This window comes from Carassius auratus, chromosome 20 (assembly GCF_003368295.1).
Source record: "Carassius auratus strain Wakin chromosome 20, ASM336829v1, whole genome shotgun sequence".
Lineage (NCBI taxonomy): Eukaryota > Metazoa > Chordata > Actinopteri > Cypriniformes > Cyprinidae > Carassius > Carassius auratus.
This window is the reverse complement of record NC_039262.1, coordinates 12176691-12189017: the sequence shown is the minus strand read 5'-3', so window position 1 is coordinate 12189017 and position 12327 is coordinate 12176691. Positions and strand designations below refer to the sequence as shown.

Below are 12327 nucleotides of genomic sequence, written 5' to 3'. Positions count from 1 at the left end.
TTAGCCGCCAACAGTTCAGCTCCAGCTGTGTCGCTCAGTCCTTACTGACTTACAGAGAAAGGGGTGTAGCTTTGCAGTAGTTCAGCAGTCATTGTATCTAGATCTAAATTTAGCCTAATGGTGGAGCGCTTCCATGGTTCAGATTACTTTAGTTTATGCAGGCGAGCACAATTCATTATTGTATGCCATCTTATTGTATTTTTACAGTGAGCCTGTTTGTATCCTCTGCCCTGTTTCCTGACCGGTTTCATTCCTTTATCATGACGAGAGGTCTGTGAAAGACTTAGTCATGGCTACTTTCAACAAATGTGGTCTGTCTGTAATTCTGTGGTGCTGCTGTTGCAGGGTCTTATTCAGATTTTCTGCTTGAATCAGGACTTCCTGTCAGATTCAAATGGAAATATGCTCTACTGCAAGTTTGGGGTCAAGGAATGAAATCTTTTATTTAGCAAGGGTGCATTCAATTGATCAAAAAGTGACAGTAAAGACATTTATAATCTTACAAAAGATTCCTGTTTGGAATAAATGCTATTGTTTGGAGCATTCATCAAAGATTCCTGAAAAATGTCATGTTTTCTACAAAAAAAAAAAAAAAGTTAAGCACACAATGTGACTGCAGAGTGGAGTAATGGCTGCTGAAAATTCAGCTTTGCCATAACAGGAATACATTACATTTAGATTGCAATGATATTTCACAGTATTACTGTTTTTATTTTATAAATTGCAGCCTTGCTGAGTATGAGAGACTCCTTTTAAAGCCGTGTTTAAGAACTATTACCAGCCCCAAACTTGGACGGTACTATACTTTTCCCCGAACCCTAGTATTCTTGCTCTGGTTTTCTTCTTCTTTTGGTGCTTTACTCCTGTTTCACTGTTTATGCATCTCTCTTTCTCTTTCTTCCTCTGCCTCTTTTGCTCTTGAATGGTCAGATGACGGCAGGTCGTTGTCATACTCTCCTCTCGCCGGTCACAGAGGAGTCTGGTGAGGAGGGCACCAACAGCGAGGTCTCCTCTCCCCCTGCCTGCAGATCGCCCTCCCCCGGGCCTAACGCTGACATCTCTCAGGTACCCCGGGGCTCTAACCTACACCTTGCTAGCTCTTGCCAACCTTATCACATTTATTCAACCTATCCCTGATCAGCCACTAACCTAATTTAACTCAATTTTAACTTTCACTTTCATACAGTAGCCACTGTTCTGTTCTTGATTTGAATGCAAATGTTAGTCTGAGGGTTCCTACAATCATGGTAAACATGGAAATATCTGAATAATTAGAACCCCCCCCCCTTCTTTTCTTCCTTTTCTGTAAATGTAGAATCAAATCTTAAAATACTTCCTACCTTAATATGCAGATATAATTTGAAAGCAGACACCTGTAAGTTGATTTCTTTGAGAAATGTAAACACTGTGACTCTTCAGTGTTTTCAAAACATTTCTCTGTTTGAGCTTTTCAACCAACCAAAAACAGCAGCACTGAATTAAGAAATGATCTTAGGGAAGTATCAGTTTGTCCAACCAACCAATCAGTTTGCCTTTTTCACTTTGTTCCACTAGTGGCACAGAAATTGAACACTTCAGATTTGTTCAATTCTAAGGGAGATGTGAAACAAACAAATATATATATATATATATATATATATATATATTGTGTATATTATTCTGTATAATAATGTATATGCATCACTGTTAAACAGATAGAGGTTGCTGTATTGCAAAGTATTTTTACAATGTAAAATAACAGTTAACATTTACAACTCCAGTCTTCAGTGTCATATGATCCTTCAGAAATAACTGATTTGGTTTTTCAATTTTGAAAACAGTTGAGCCGCTTAATATATTTAGGGCAAATAGTGATAAAAAATTTTTTTTCGGATTCTCTAGTGAATATTAAGTAAAAAAAAAAAAAACAGCATTTATTTGAAATGGGAAAACATCTTACTGACCTCAAATTCTTGAATAGAGGTGTTATTCATAATTTTTGGAAACATTTGTACATGCACTAATGAGTGTATTTAAAAAAAAAAAAAAAAAAAAAGGTTAGTTCCTGTCATAGAAATGGAAATCACCTGTAAATGTATATGAAGCAATTAAAGTAATTTTTAAATAATCATGAATTCATGAATTCATTTGTCAAAAGGTATGGGAAGCTCTATTCTTCTGCTGACTTTCTTGAGGAGAAATCTCTGATTTCATTCTGAAGTTCCATTTTTTCTTCTATAAAGTTCATATACACATGCAATGAGCTGTAGTTGACACAGATTTGAACACATCCTGAGGGAGTGACAAAGATGTTTTGGTTAGCAAGGATGCTTTATGTGTTTAAGCATCTGGCAAACACATGGTTTAACATTTGGTATATCATGTTTCTGGGCACAAGTGCAACATCTGAAACACTCAGGCAGAAACCCACATAAGTATCAGTACCGTTTTGTTTTATTTTAAGAGGACCAGCACAATTTTGTTTATTATTTATGCATGCATGCACACACTCTCATGATGTAACGTCTTTTTTGTAGGGTTCAGCGCGAGCTCCTTTAAGCAGAGCTCCACTACAGGAGCTTTATGACCCCTCCATGGACTCAGCTGCCTCAGCTAATCTGGACGACCTACAGCGCTCATGGGAGACTTTGAAGAATGTGGTAAATATCCATAGACGCTTCTCACATTACAAAATCCAAATCACTTTTTTATGTTGGTTAACACACAGTATATTTCTTTACAGATCAGCGAGAAGCAGAAGAGCCTATATGAAGCTCTGGAGAGGCAGCAGCACTATCAGGAGACCCTGCAATCTGTCTCCACAAAGATGGAGTCCATTGAGACCGCACTAAATGAAGGCTTGGAGCCAAGCAAGAGTCCTGAGAGCCAGATGGCCGCCCACCAGGTGAGAGAGACAGAGGATCAGATGAAGCAAGATGACCGCACTAAAGCTAGATCACATCAAAACGCAAGCCTACAGCTGGATTAATGATACGAGCCAGGGGACAGGGTTACCCTCTAGATTACCAACTTCTCCTGTGTCTTAAACTAATCTCTTACCTAGAAGCATCGTCCTTTCTGTGGCATCTAGCCTTTAATGTAGCTTTACTGTTTACAACTGGAGCAAATCAACTTTCTATTAAAACCTGAATTAAAATAAAGCCATTTCCTGCTTCCTTGTTGTTCCTCAGGCTTTGATGGATGAGATCCTGATGCTCCAGGATGAGATCAGTGCATTGCAGGCCTGCTTCTCCCAAGAGCTACAGTTGGATGAAGACAGTTTGGAGGCAGATGCCGGAGACCAGCTGGCTCTGCAGTCAACCCTCACTGTGCTAGGAGAACGCATGGCCACCATCCACATGAAGGCCTCCGGAAAGCGCCAACTTTTGGAGGTGAGCAGGAATAATAGCTTGCAGAGAAATGGAGACAGCTGATAAATAGCAGCAAACAACAACAAAAAGGAGATTTTGGCATGCTGTTTTTTTTATTATTATTTTATGTACTGTTGTTTAGCAGATGTTGTGAATTTCAAATTAGTAATTATTTTAGTCTTTCAGTTTAACCGTCAGGACATCTCTCTACTTAAAACCACTAATTGCATATTATAAACCAAATAACAGACAAGCCTAAACTAATTCCCAGGAGCCATAATTAAATAGAAGGAATAGAGGATAACACATAACAAACTGCAAAATAACACACTTATTTTGCAACAGTAGCAATACTATGTTGAAGACTCAACATGAAACAACTTATTATATAACCATATAACTTATTGTACTTGATATAGACCTGATTTTGTGCATTTTTTCTGTCCTGCAGGAGCGATTAAGTGAGCAGTTAGAAGAACAGAGACAGGAACAAGCACTACAGCGTTATCATAGTGAGGCAGAGGAGCTTGACAACTGGCTGCTCAGCACACGTGCCACACTGAGCTCCACTCTCCAGCCACACCCACAGGACATGGACATGGAGGAACAGCTGATTGACTGCCAGGTAAGAGACTAGACCTGGGAAATATGTCAGTATAAAATATACAATCATTTCTATTGCAAAGAAACAACTCTATCAATAAACAAATTAATTAATAAAATACTGATCTATTTAGTTAATCTGCACTGTAGTAATTTATTTAATTTTATCTTAGATTACCAATTTCATTGTTTCAGAGCACTTTTATAGTTTTTGAAAATTATTAGTCTTTATCTATAGATTTATAGAAAATTTTTCAGTGCCATATAAACAGTCATTTCATCGGATTCTGCCTGCTGATAATGTCTGGATTCACTAGAGAGGGCCGCAAGTAAATCTGATTAGCTGTGTGGGTTATGTCCCGTTCTGTTGGTCATTAGGATTAGGGGCCTTTTTCTTCCCTCCAGTCATGGGACGTCCCACAGTGCATGTCTGCATTTTTTCAAGGAGACACAGAAGCACACACACACACACACACGTCTTTTGTGTTTTGATTAAAGGGCTGTAGAGATCAAGTTAACCTTTAACCTGAAAGTTAGATTCTACGTGAGAAGTCAGGGTGGCCCTGACCTTTAGCTTACTGCTGTTAATGTTTTCTCATTCCTCAATGAATACCACTGGCTCTCTCTGCTATTAACCAGCATTCAGTTCCAGTTACCCTGCTGGCCCACCACAACATTTTAAAAATGTATAGATTTTTTACTTTCTTAGTAGTATGCTAACTCCTCTGGACTAGTGTGTATTTAGTATGGTAAAGATCTACAGTAGATCTCTAAAGACGAGGTTAAGCAGCTTAAGAAGATTATCAGTCTCTGCATAGACAGGTCTCCTGTTTACGGATTTTTGCAAATACCTTCTGTTGTGTTTTTACATGTATCTGATTATCTGAAAGCAATCAAATTAGTTCTATTGAATTTTGTTCGTTTTTTTTTTACCCACAACTTTATCTTAATGGTAAACCCAGATGAAGGTTTTGTTGTTTGTATTTATGAAGATAGCACTTAAAATTGTTTTGTTCATTAAGATGAGAAGACAAAAGAGGATGTTTCACATGTTTCTGATATCAACTTGAAAAGAATAGGTTAACCAAGCCCAAATCCTGCTTATGTTAATTTAATGTCATTAATGTTCATCAAAAGTAATTAAATGATATTTAAAAGTTTTTCACTTATTGTTAATAGCAGCTCACATATTCACACTGCAGAATCATATCTAAGCAAAGCAGTTTAATCTTCTGATCTTCTGTTGCTGGTCTAGAACATGTTATTGGAGATCGAGCAGAAGGTGCTGTGTCTGTCCGAGCTGTCAGTGCACAGTGAGAGTTTGCTGATGGAGGGTAAGGCTGGCACACGGGGAGACGCTGAGCAGCTCTCCCTCAAACTGCACAGCCTCAAATCCAGCCTGCTGGAGTTACAGCGCATCCTCCAAAACAAACAGACCCACATCCAGGTGAGGGAGACCACTTTAACTTCTCAAAGTAACATTCCTCGACGGAAGAGCCACCCGAGAACTATAACTTATTAGAATGACAGAAAATGCCAAAGTCTGAATACTTATTATGAGAACAATTGGAGTTACGAAGAACACTAAAAAGCCCATCCTCGCCTCAATGGCTGCTTTGTGGGAAGCAGGACAGAAGAATGCCAAGCGCTGTTCGTTCTTGTGAAAGATGTTCCATTGCTCTCCAACATCATCTGTCTGAAACAAAGACCTTTCACAAATTGTGGGGCAAGTCTAGAATTTTTGCCCAGATCTTTTGAAAGAGACATGTTGTAGTGACATCTAAAACCTGATGCAAGCTGATTTAGGTCGATTTGCTATTGTAAGCCATGATTGAGCTTTAACATCTACTTACTGAAAATATGTTTAACTTAGTGTGTGTGTGTGTGTGTGTGTGTGTGTGTTTCCAATAAAGTTGATGTGCTTGTGTATCTAGGTTAATTCTTAGGGCACCTTCTATAAATTATTTTCACCAAACAGAAATTTGTACTTGATATAATATTTTTGTTCAATAATAATGAGCAGAATTGTATAAATTATAGATTTAATCCATTTGTTTTTATAATTTTGACATAAAAAAAAAAAAAACATTACCACAGTAACGTAGTTAAACATTCATATCTTTAACTTTCTATCTCTATCTGTTTATTAGGGCTCACTTCAGGAGCAGGAGGACACTGAATCAGACTCGTCTCTCTCTCAGAGCCCCAATATGATGGACTGGCTCAGTCAGGCGCGATCCACACGCAACCAACAGCATCAAGACACAGTGCAAAGACAGAGGGTAGACAATCACAACATCTACTACTGAGCAATAACATGATTTTAATCAGTTTTATAAGAATAATGTATACTGATACTGACAGTCTTAAAATAATGTTTTAAAATATTTAGATTAAAATATATTCTGTTGTTCTATGAGCTCGAAGCCGCTTGGATTTTTTTCAGCATCAGTTCTTACATATAACGCAGGAATTAGAGGAGCAGCTTGGCGAACAGAAGAAGTTACTGCAATCTGTGGCATCTAGAGGAGAGGAGATTCTCTCACAGCGAACAACACCTCATGGAGAAAGGTAGTTAGCGAACTCTTGTACATTATTTACGTGATTATATCTTTGTCTTGCAAGCTGTTTGTCATTTATGAAAGGCAAGGACAGGGGTATACAGGACTGACTCATAATGAGCTTCTTTCTTCATTATGTAGTTCTCCTGCAGAACTTTCTGAAGGGGATGCTGGTCAGTGGCCTGAGAGCATGAGCACTGATGATCAGATGAGAGTCAGATGGGAGAACCTGAGCAAAGACGTTAACAACAAACTGCAGCTGTCACTAAACACAATGGAGCAGACGCCATGTAACACGGTACATAATCAACTACAACACTATAACCTAGCTTTGTTTTTCAATGTTAGAGGTTTGAGGATGGTCTGTTATATCCGATCAGTAAGCATCACCAAGGTTCCCTTGACAAGAACCCCAAAAGATTTTGCTATTGGTTTTTGTATTATTGCAGGAAATAGGCTCTGTGACCAGCAAAAGTTTATGATTCTTACATATTTTGTTAATCTTGACAAATTATATAGTTTTGAAACCTACATACAATCGCTAGAAGTAAAATGCTAAATGTATGCTATAAACATCACAACTAAGCTTCCAACAACTCTTTCAGTCTTTATTTAAAAAACATTATCCCTGTTTGCAGTTAACAACATTATATTGATTATATACCTCTTAGCTGTACCAGCCGGTATCCAGCCCTTGTGGAGTTTTAAGAGGAGAGCAACTGAGTCAGGATATCCTGTCTCCACGAAGTCTGTTTGAAGGCTTCAGCCAAGATTTGGAGGACATGCCTCAGGTAGTGCCACTGAATATTTTATTAACATATTCTTTAAGAACGGGATGTTAAACTGCACCAGCATTTTGTATGACTATAACTAGTTAGGATTTATTTGCCGATAGTGATTTATTTTTGTCCTCCCACAGACAAGTGGCACTGACAGTAAGCGTGCTCATGCTCTGAAGAGAGCTCTCTATGAAGCGGTTTCGTCAGCTTCCTCCTGGCTGGACAATACTGAAAATGAGCTTGTATCTGGCCCAATATTACTATCTGATGACTCAGAGACTCACCTGGGCCACTTAGAGGTCAGACATAGTCATTTTACTGGAGTATTAAAAGGATTACTACACCCCAAAATGAAAATTTTGTCATTAAACTCTTACTCCCATTTTATTCCAAACCCATAAAAGCTTAGTTCGTCTTTGGAACACAATTTAAGATATTTTGGATGAAAACCGGGAGGCTTGTGACTGTCCCATAGACTGCCAAGTTACACTGACATGGTCGGCGGATGTTCTCTAAAATGGGGCTACGGTGATGGGGAGAGACACAAAGGAGACAAATTGTTGAATAAAGTCATTATTTCTGTTTCCTTCGTGTACAAAAAGTATTTGCGTCACTTCATAATGATACGGTTGAACCACTGATGGCAGTTGGACTATTCTGACGATGTCTTTCATACTTTTCTGGATCTTGACAGTCTAACTTACTTGGCAGTCTATAGGACAGTCAAAAGCCTCACGGTTTTCATCCAAAATATCTTAAATTGTGTTCCAAAGACGAACAAACCTTTTATGGGTTTGGAACGACATGGGGGTAAGTGATTAATCACAAAATGTTCATTTTGGGGTGGAGTACCCCTTTAAACTATTTCTATTATAAGAAACATTGACACTCTTTGACTCTTCTGCTCTCTTCAGAGTTTGAATAAGGAGGTAAAGAATGTCAACGAGGAGGTGTGTAAATGTCGGGACGTGCTCGGAGGAACAGAGCAGCTATGGGCTGGAGAAAGTGGAGAAGGTGTTTTGGTTGAGGAAGTGTTAGATGGTTTGGAGGGGAGACTGAAGCTGCTGGACACGGTGCTGGAACAGAGATGTGACACCATGAAAGACAAGCTGCAGGAACTCACTGTTTTCCAGGTATATGTTGCTTGTAGTTTTTTAGTCAGTATATAGCTTTTTCTCTCTTGCTCTTTCTCTTACATATGCTGTTTCCTCTTTGTCTGTTCTTAGACTGAGTTGAGGCTGTTGCTTGCAGCACTCAGTGACTCAAAGTACCAGCTTTTGCAGAAAATGAACGCGGCTGTGGATCGACCCGCTTCTAAACAGATGGAGGTCAGACACACATTTAAAATGACAGATAAAATTACATAACCCCAGCAAAACTGTTTATTTACTACAAATGTTAATTTTCAATGTAAACAGATCGTAGCAGAAGCAGAGGACAGTTTGAGGGAATTTGAACAGAAAGTTTCTGAGATGAGGAGCAGAGGAGAGACACTGCAGCCCAACCAGCTCTGCACTCAAGAGCTGCTCAAACTACAGGTACACACATCTCTCCCCTGTGGTTTGATTTCATTACAACAATTACAGTTACTGACTTCATGTCTTTCAATTGACTTTCCACTTGACCTTGTGTTTTGCTGTGCAGGATGCTTATGAAGAGCTGGTGGAGATGGTGGGCTCCAAGCGAAGTGGAATAAACCAGAGTTTGGTTCTGAAGGCTCAGTATGAGAGAGCTTTACAAGACCTGGTAGATCTTCTGGACACCGCCCAGGACAAAATGGCTGCTGATCAGAAGATGAAAGTGGGATCAGTGATTGAGGTCCAGATTCTTCTAGATAAACACAAGGTAAAGCAGAAGTTTTGTTCTTATGGTCTGCGTAATACACATGTGTCTGGACATTTTTACTATATTACTATTTTAACTGTATTTTTGATCAAATTAATGGAGCCTTGGTGAGCATAAGAGACATTAAAGAAAATATATTACCCACCCAAACCATTGAATGGTAGTTTATACATATAAAATATATAGTCTCTCCTGTTTAAGGAAAAAATAGCAAAAATATTGAAGAATCGCCTCATGCAGTCAAATACTATCAACAAAGTGAATGTCCATTCCATCAGTAACAACTACTTTAAGAAATGACTGATTATTTATTCATGTTTTGTACCATTTTGATGAGCATGGACTGATGTTCTCTTGTCTCTTCCTGCAGGAGTTTTTCCAGGGGCTAGAGACGCATGTTGTTCTGACACAGGCCTTCTTCAGGCAGGTCAGTGGGTTGGTGGTGCAGCGGGAGGTCCAGAGCTTGGAAGAGACTGTGGCTCAGGCCCAGGCTGTGCTTAAACAGGCTCACAAACGAGGAGTGGAGCTGGAGGGCATCCTGGAGGTGTGTGTGGATTAATGCATTCAAGATGTAAATTATAATCACAGAGTACAGTGCAGATGAAGTGAATCACTGTTGTGTTTTGTGGCATCAGTGGTGGAGCAGGTTGGTGGGTGACTATCAGGCCCTGTACAGACAGCTGGAGGCAGTGGAAAGCAACATCCCCAGTGTAGGGCTGGTGGAGGAGACGGAGGACAGATTGAGCGATAGAATTGCTTTGTATCAGGTACAGCTCCATCACATACACAGAACACTGGCTCAGACACTCTTACACTATAATATTCATACAACACCAACCATGATTTTACATTAAAAACATTCCACACTTTATCTATATTGCATGGTTTGTGTAGCTTTAGAAATAAAATTCAGAATGCCTTTTGAATTACTCAAATCAGGAATTAAAAATTAATATGAATTAGTAAACAGGATATATAATTGTAATGTGAATTTAAAGTTAAGGAAGGAAAGCTAAACTTTATAATAGCTTGATAAATTATTACACTATGGTTTTGAGGATTGGGGTTGGTAAATTTTTTTTTTTAAAGAAGTCTGTTCATTTTACTGTTTACTCTAAAATAGAAATCGTTTGTCTCTAGTTTACTGTCACTTGATCTGTAGAATGGCTCTTTGCTGAATAAAAGTATTAATTTCTTTGAAAACAACTTACTGAGCACAAATTGCTGTGGATAATAGGAATGCTAGAAAATCTACAATTTAAAACTGTCTCGCTCTCTGTGTAGCGTTTGAAGGCCAGTCTCTCTGAGCGGCAGCAGCAGTTGTATAAATTGTTGGAGGATGGAAAGAGGCTGCTTTTGCATGTGTCCTGCTCAGAGCTGGAGACTCAACTCACTCAGCTGGGGGACCACTGGCTCAGTACCACCACCAAGATCAATAAAGAGCTACACCGCCTGGACTCCACCCTCAAACACTGGATTAGGTCTGTGATCTGATCACTGTCTCTGTGTGATTCTGTCTGCTTTCTTAAGAAAGAAATGAACTTGAAGCGCATCTGTGTGGTTGTGTCCATGAATGCATGTTTTTATTGACATCACATGTTCTCTTCATATTTTATTGTAGGTATCAGTGTGAGTCAGCTGAACTTAGCCAATGGCTGAGTTCGGCACTAGACCGCCTGGAGTTCTGGAGCACTCAGTCTGTTACAGTTCCTCAAGAACTAGAGACTGTCAGAGACCATCTTCATGCATTCCTGGTAAGAGCATCCATTAAATATCCTGCTAAAATAGCCTTAGGTCTCACTTGAGATCTCATAGACACACTCTATACTGGCTCTATATTTGCAGGAGTTCTCCAAAGAGGTAGACGCCAAGTCTTCTTTACGTGCCTCAGTTCAGAGTCAGGGGAATCAGCTTCTCCGGTTGAAGAAAGTGGACACAGCAGCTCTCAGGGCAAACTTGGCCCAGGTAGACACGCAATGGGCTGATCTTCTCACTCGTATCCCTGTGGTCCAGGAGAAACTGCACCAGGTATGAAGTCTAGGAGTGATTGCACTGCTTAATTTCAGTTTAGGAAGGGTATGCAGATAATTAAAAGGGTTACTTGGCTATGCTAATCGTAGCATTCCTGTTCTGATAAACAGCTGCAGATGGAGAAGCTGCCATCCCGTCATGCAATAACTGAGCTAATGAGCTGGATATCCCTCATGGAGAATATCATCCAAGAGGATCAGCAGAAGATCATGGGGGCAGTGGGATCAGAGGCTGTGCAAATGTACCTTCAAAAATACAAGGTAGCAAAACAATTCTCCAACACTCCTGAAATAATAAAACGTATCATTAGTCATTTTGTATGTCATACTAAAGACGCCAAATCTCTCTTTTTTTCTTTATTTACTCTTCTCAACAGGGTTTTCGAATTGACCTGTCCTGTAAGCAGCTGACGGTGGACTTTGTGAATCAGTCAGTTCTGCAAATCAGCAGTCAGGATGTAGAGGGGAAACGGAGTGACAAAACAGACTTTGCTGAGCGTCTTGGGGCCATGAACCGCCGCTGGCAGATACTGCAGGGACTCGTTACAGAGAAGGTTAGACATAAATGTAGAAAATTCTCACATTGTGCTGGAAAACATGGAATATCAGTTTTTATGCGAACTTGTACTATTCGTGCAGCTCCAGTTCTGCAAAGAAAATGGCACAACTCAAATACTAAGAGAAATTCACACCAATTTTTCATTTTAACTTTTCACTACAATTGTTATGATAACGTAATTTGTAATGAAAAGTATAAATGTTGATAAAAAGTAAGCAATAAAAAAATTAAGTAATACTAAACAAGTGTTTTTATAAGTAGAGTCATTTACCTTTCATTTTTTTCATATATTAAACTGGTGTCTTTTTTGTTTCACAGATTCAGGTTTTAGAGGGTCTGCTTGAAAGCTGGTTAGAGTACGAGAACGTGGTTCAGACCTTGAAGACCTGGTTTAGTGTACAGGAAGAGAAACTCAAAAAGAAGCACAGGATTGAGGATGTTTCCTCAGCCCAGAATGCACTCAAAGATTGTCAGGTAGGTACTGCACCCTAGTTAATAGCGCAGTAATGCACAGTATAAAGATTCATGAGTAAAGATTAAACCGATAATACAGAAATGTTCAATGTGATTTGTTGTTTTGAAATATTGACATGACTGTCT

At 39.2% G+C, this 12327-nt stretch overlaps 1 protein-coding gene across 1 annotated transcript in view; it reads left to right on the top strand.

The window, feature by feature from the left end:
* Positions 1-12327, top strand: part of syne1a (spectrin repeat containing, nuclear envelope 1a) — a 111894-nt gene that overhangs the window by 77117 nt on the left and 22450 nt on the right. The window contains 23 exon segments of the mRNA XM_026291110.1: positions 931-1065; positions 2517-2639; positions 2723-2884; positions 3171-3371; positions 3802-3975; positions 5209-5400; positions 6104-6235; positions 6424-6524; positions 6656-6812; positions 7186-7305; positions 7434-7592; positions 8208-8426; positions 8520-8621; positions 8712-8831; positions 8938-9138; positions 9509-9682; positions 9774-9905; positions 10423-10619; positions 10760-10892; positions 10984-11166; positions 11280-11429; positions 11546-11722; positions 12046-12201. Coding sequence (XP_026146895.1) covers positions 931-1065; positions 2517-2639; positions 2723-2884; positions 3171-3371; positions 3802-3975; positions 5209-5400; positions 6104-6235; positions 6424-6524; positions 6656-6812; positions 7186-7305; positions 7434-7592; positions 8208-8426; positions 8520-8621; positions 8712-8831; positions 8938-9138; positions 9509-9682; positions 9774-9905; positions 10423-10619; positions 10760-10892; positions 10984-11166; positions 11280-11429; positions 11546-11722; positions 12046-12201 — 3600 coding nt within the window.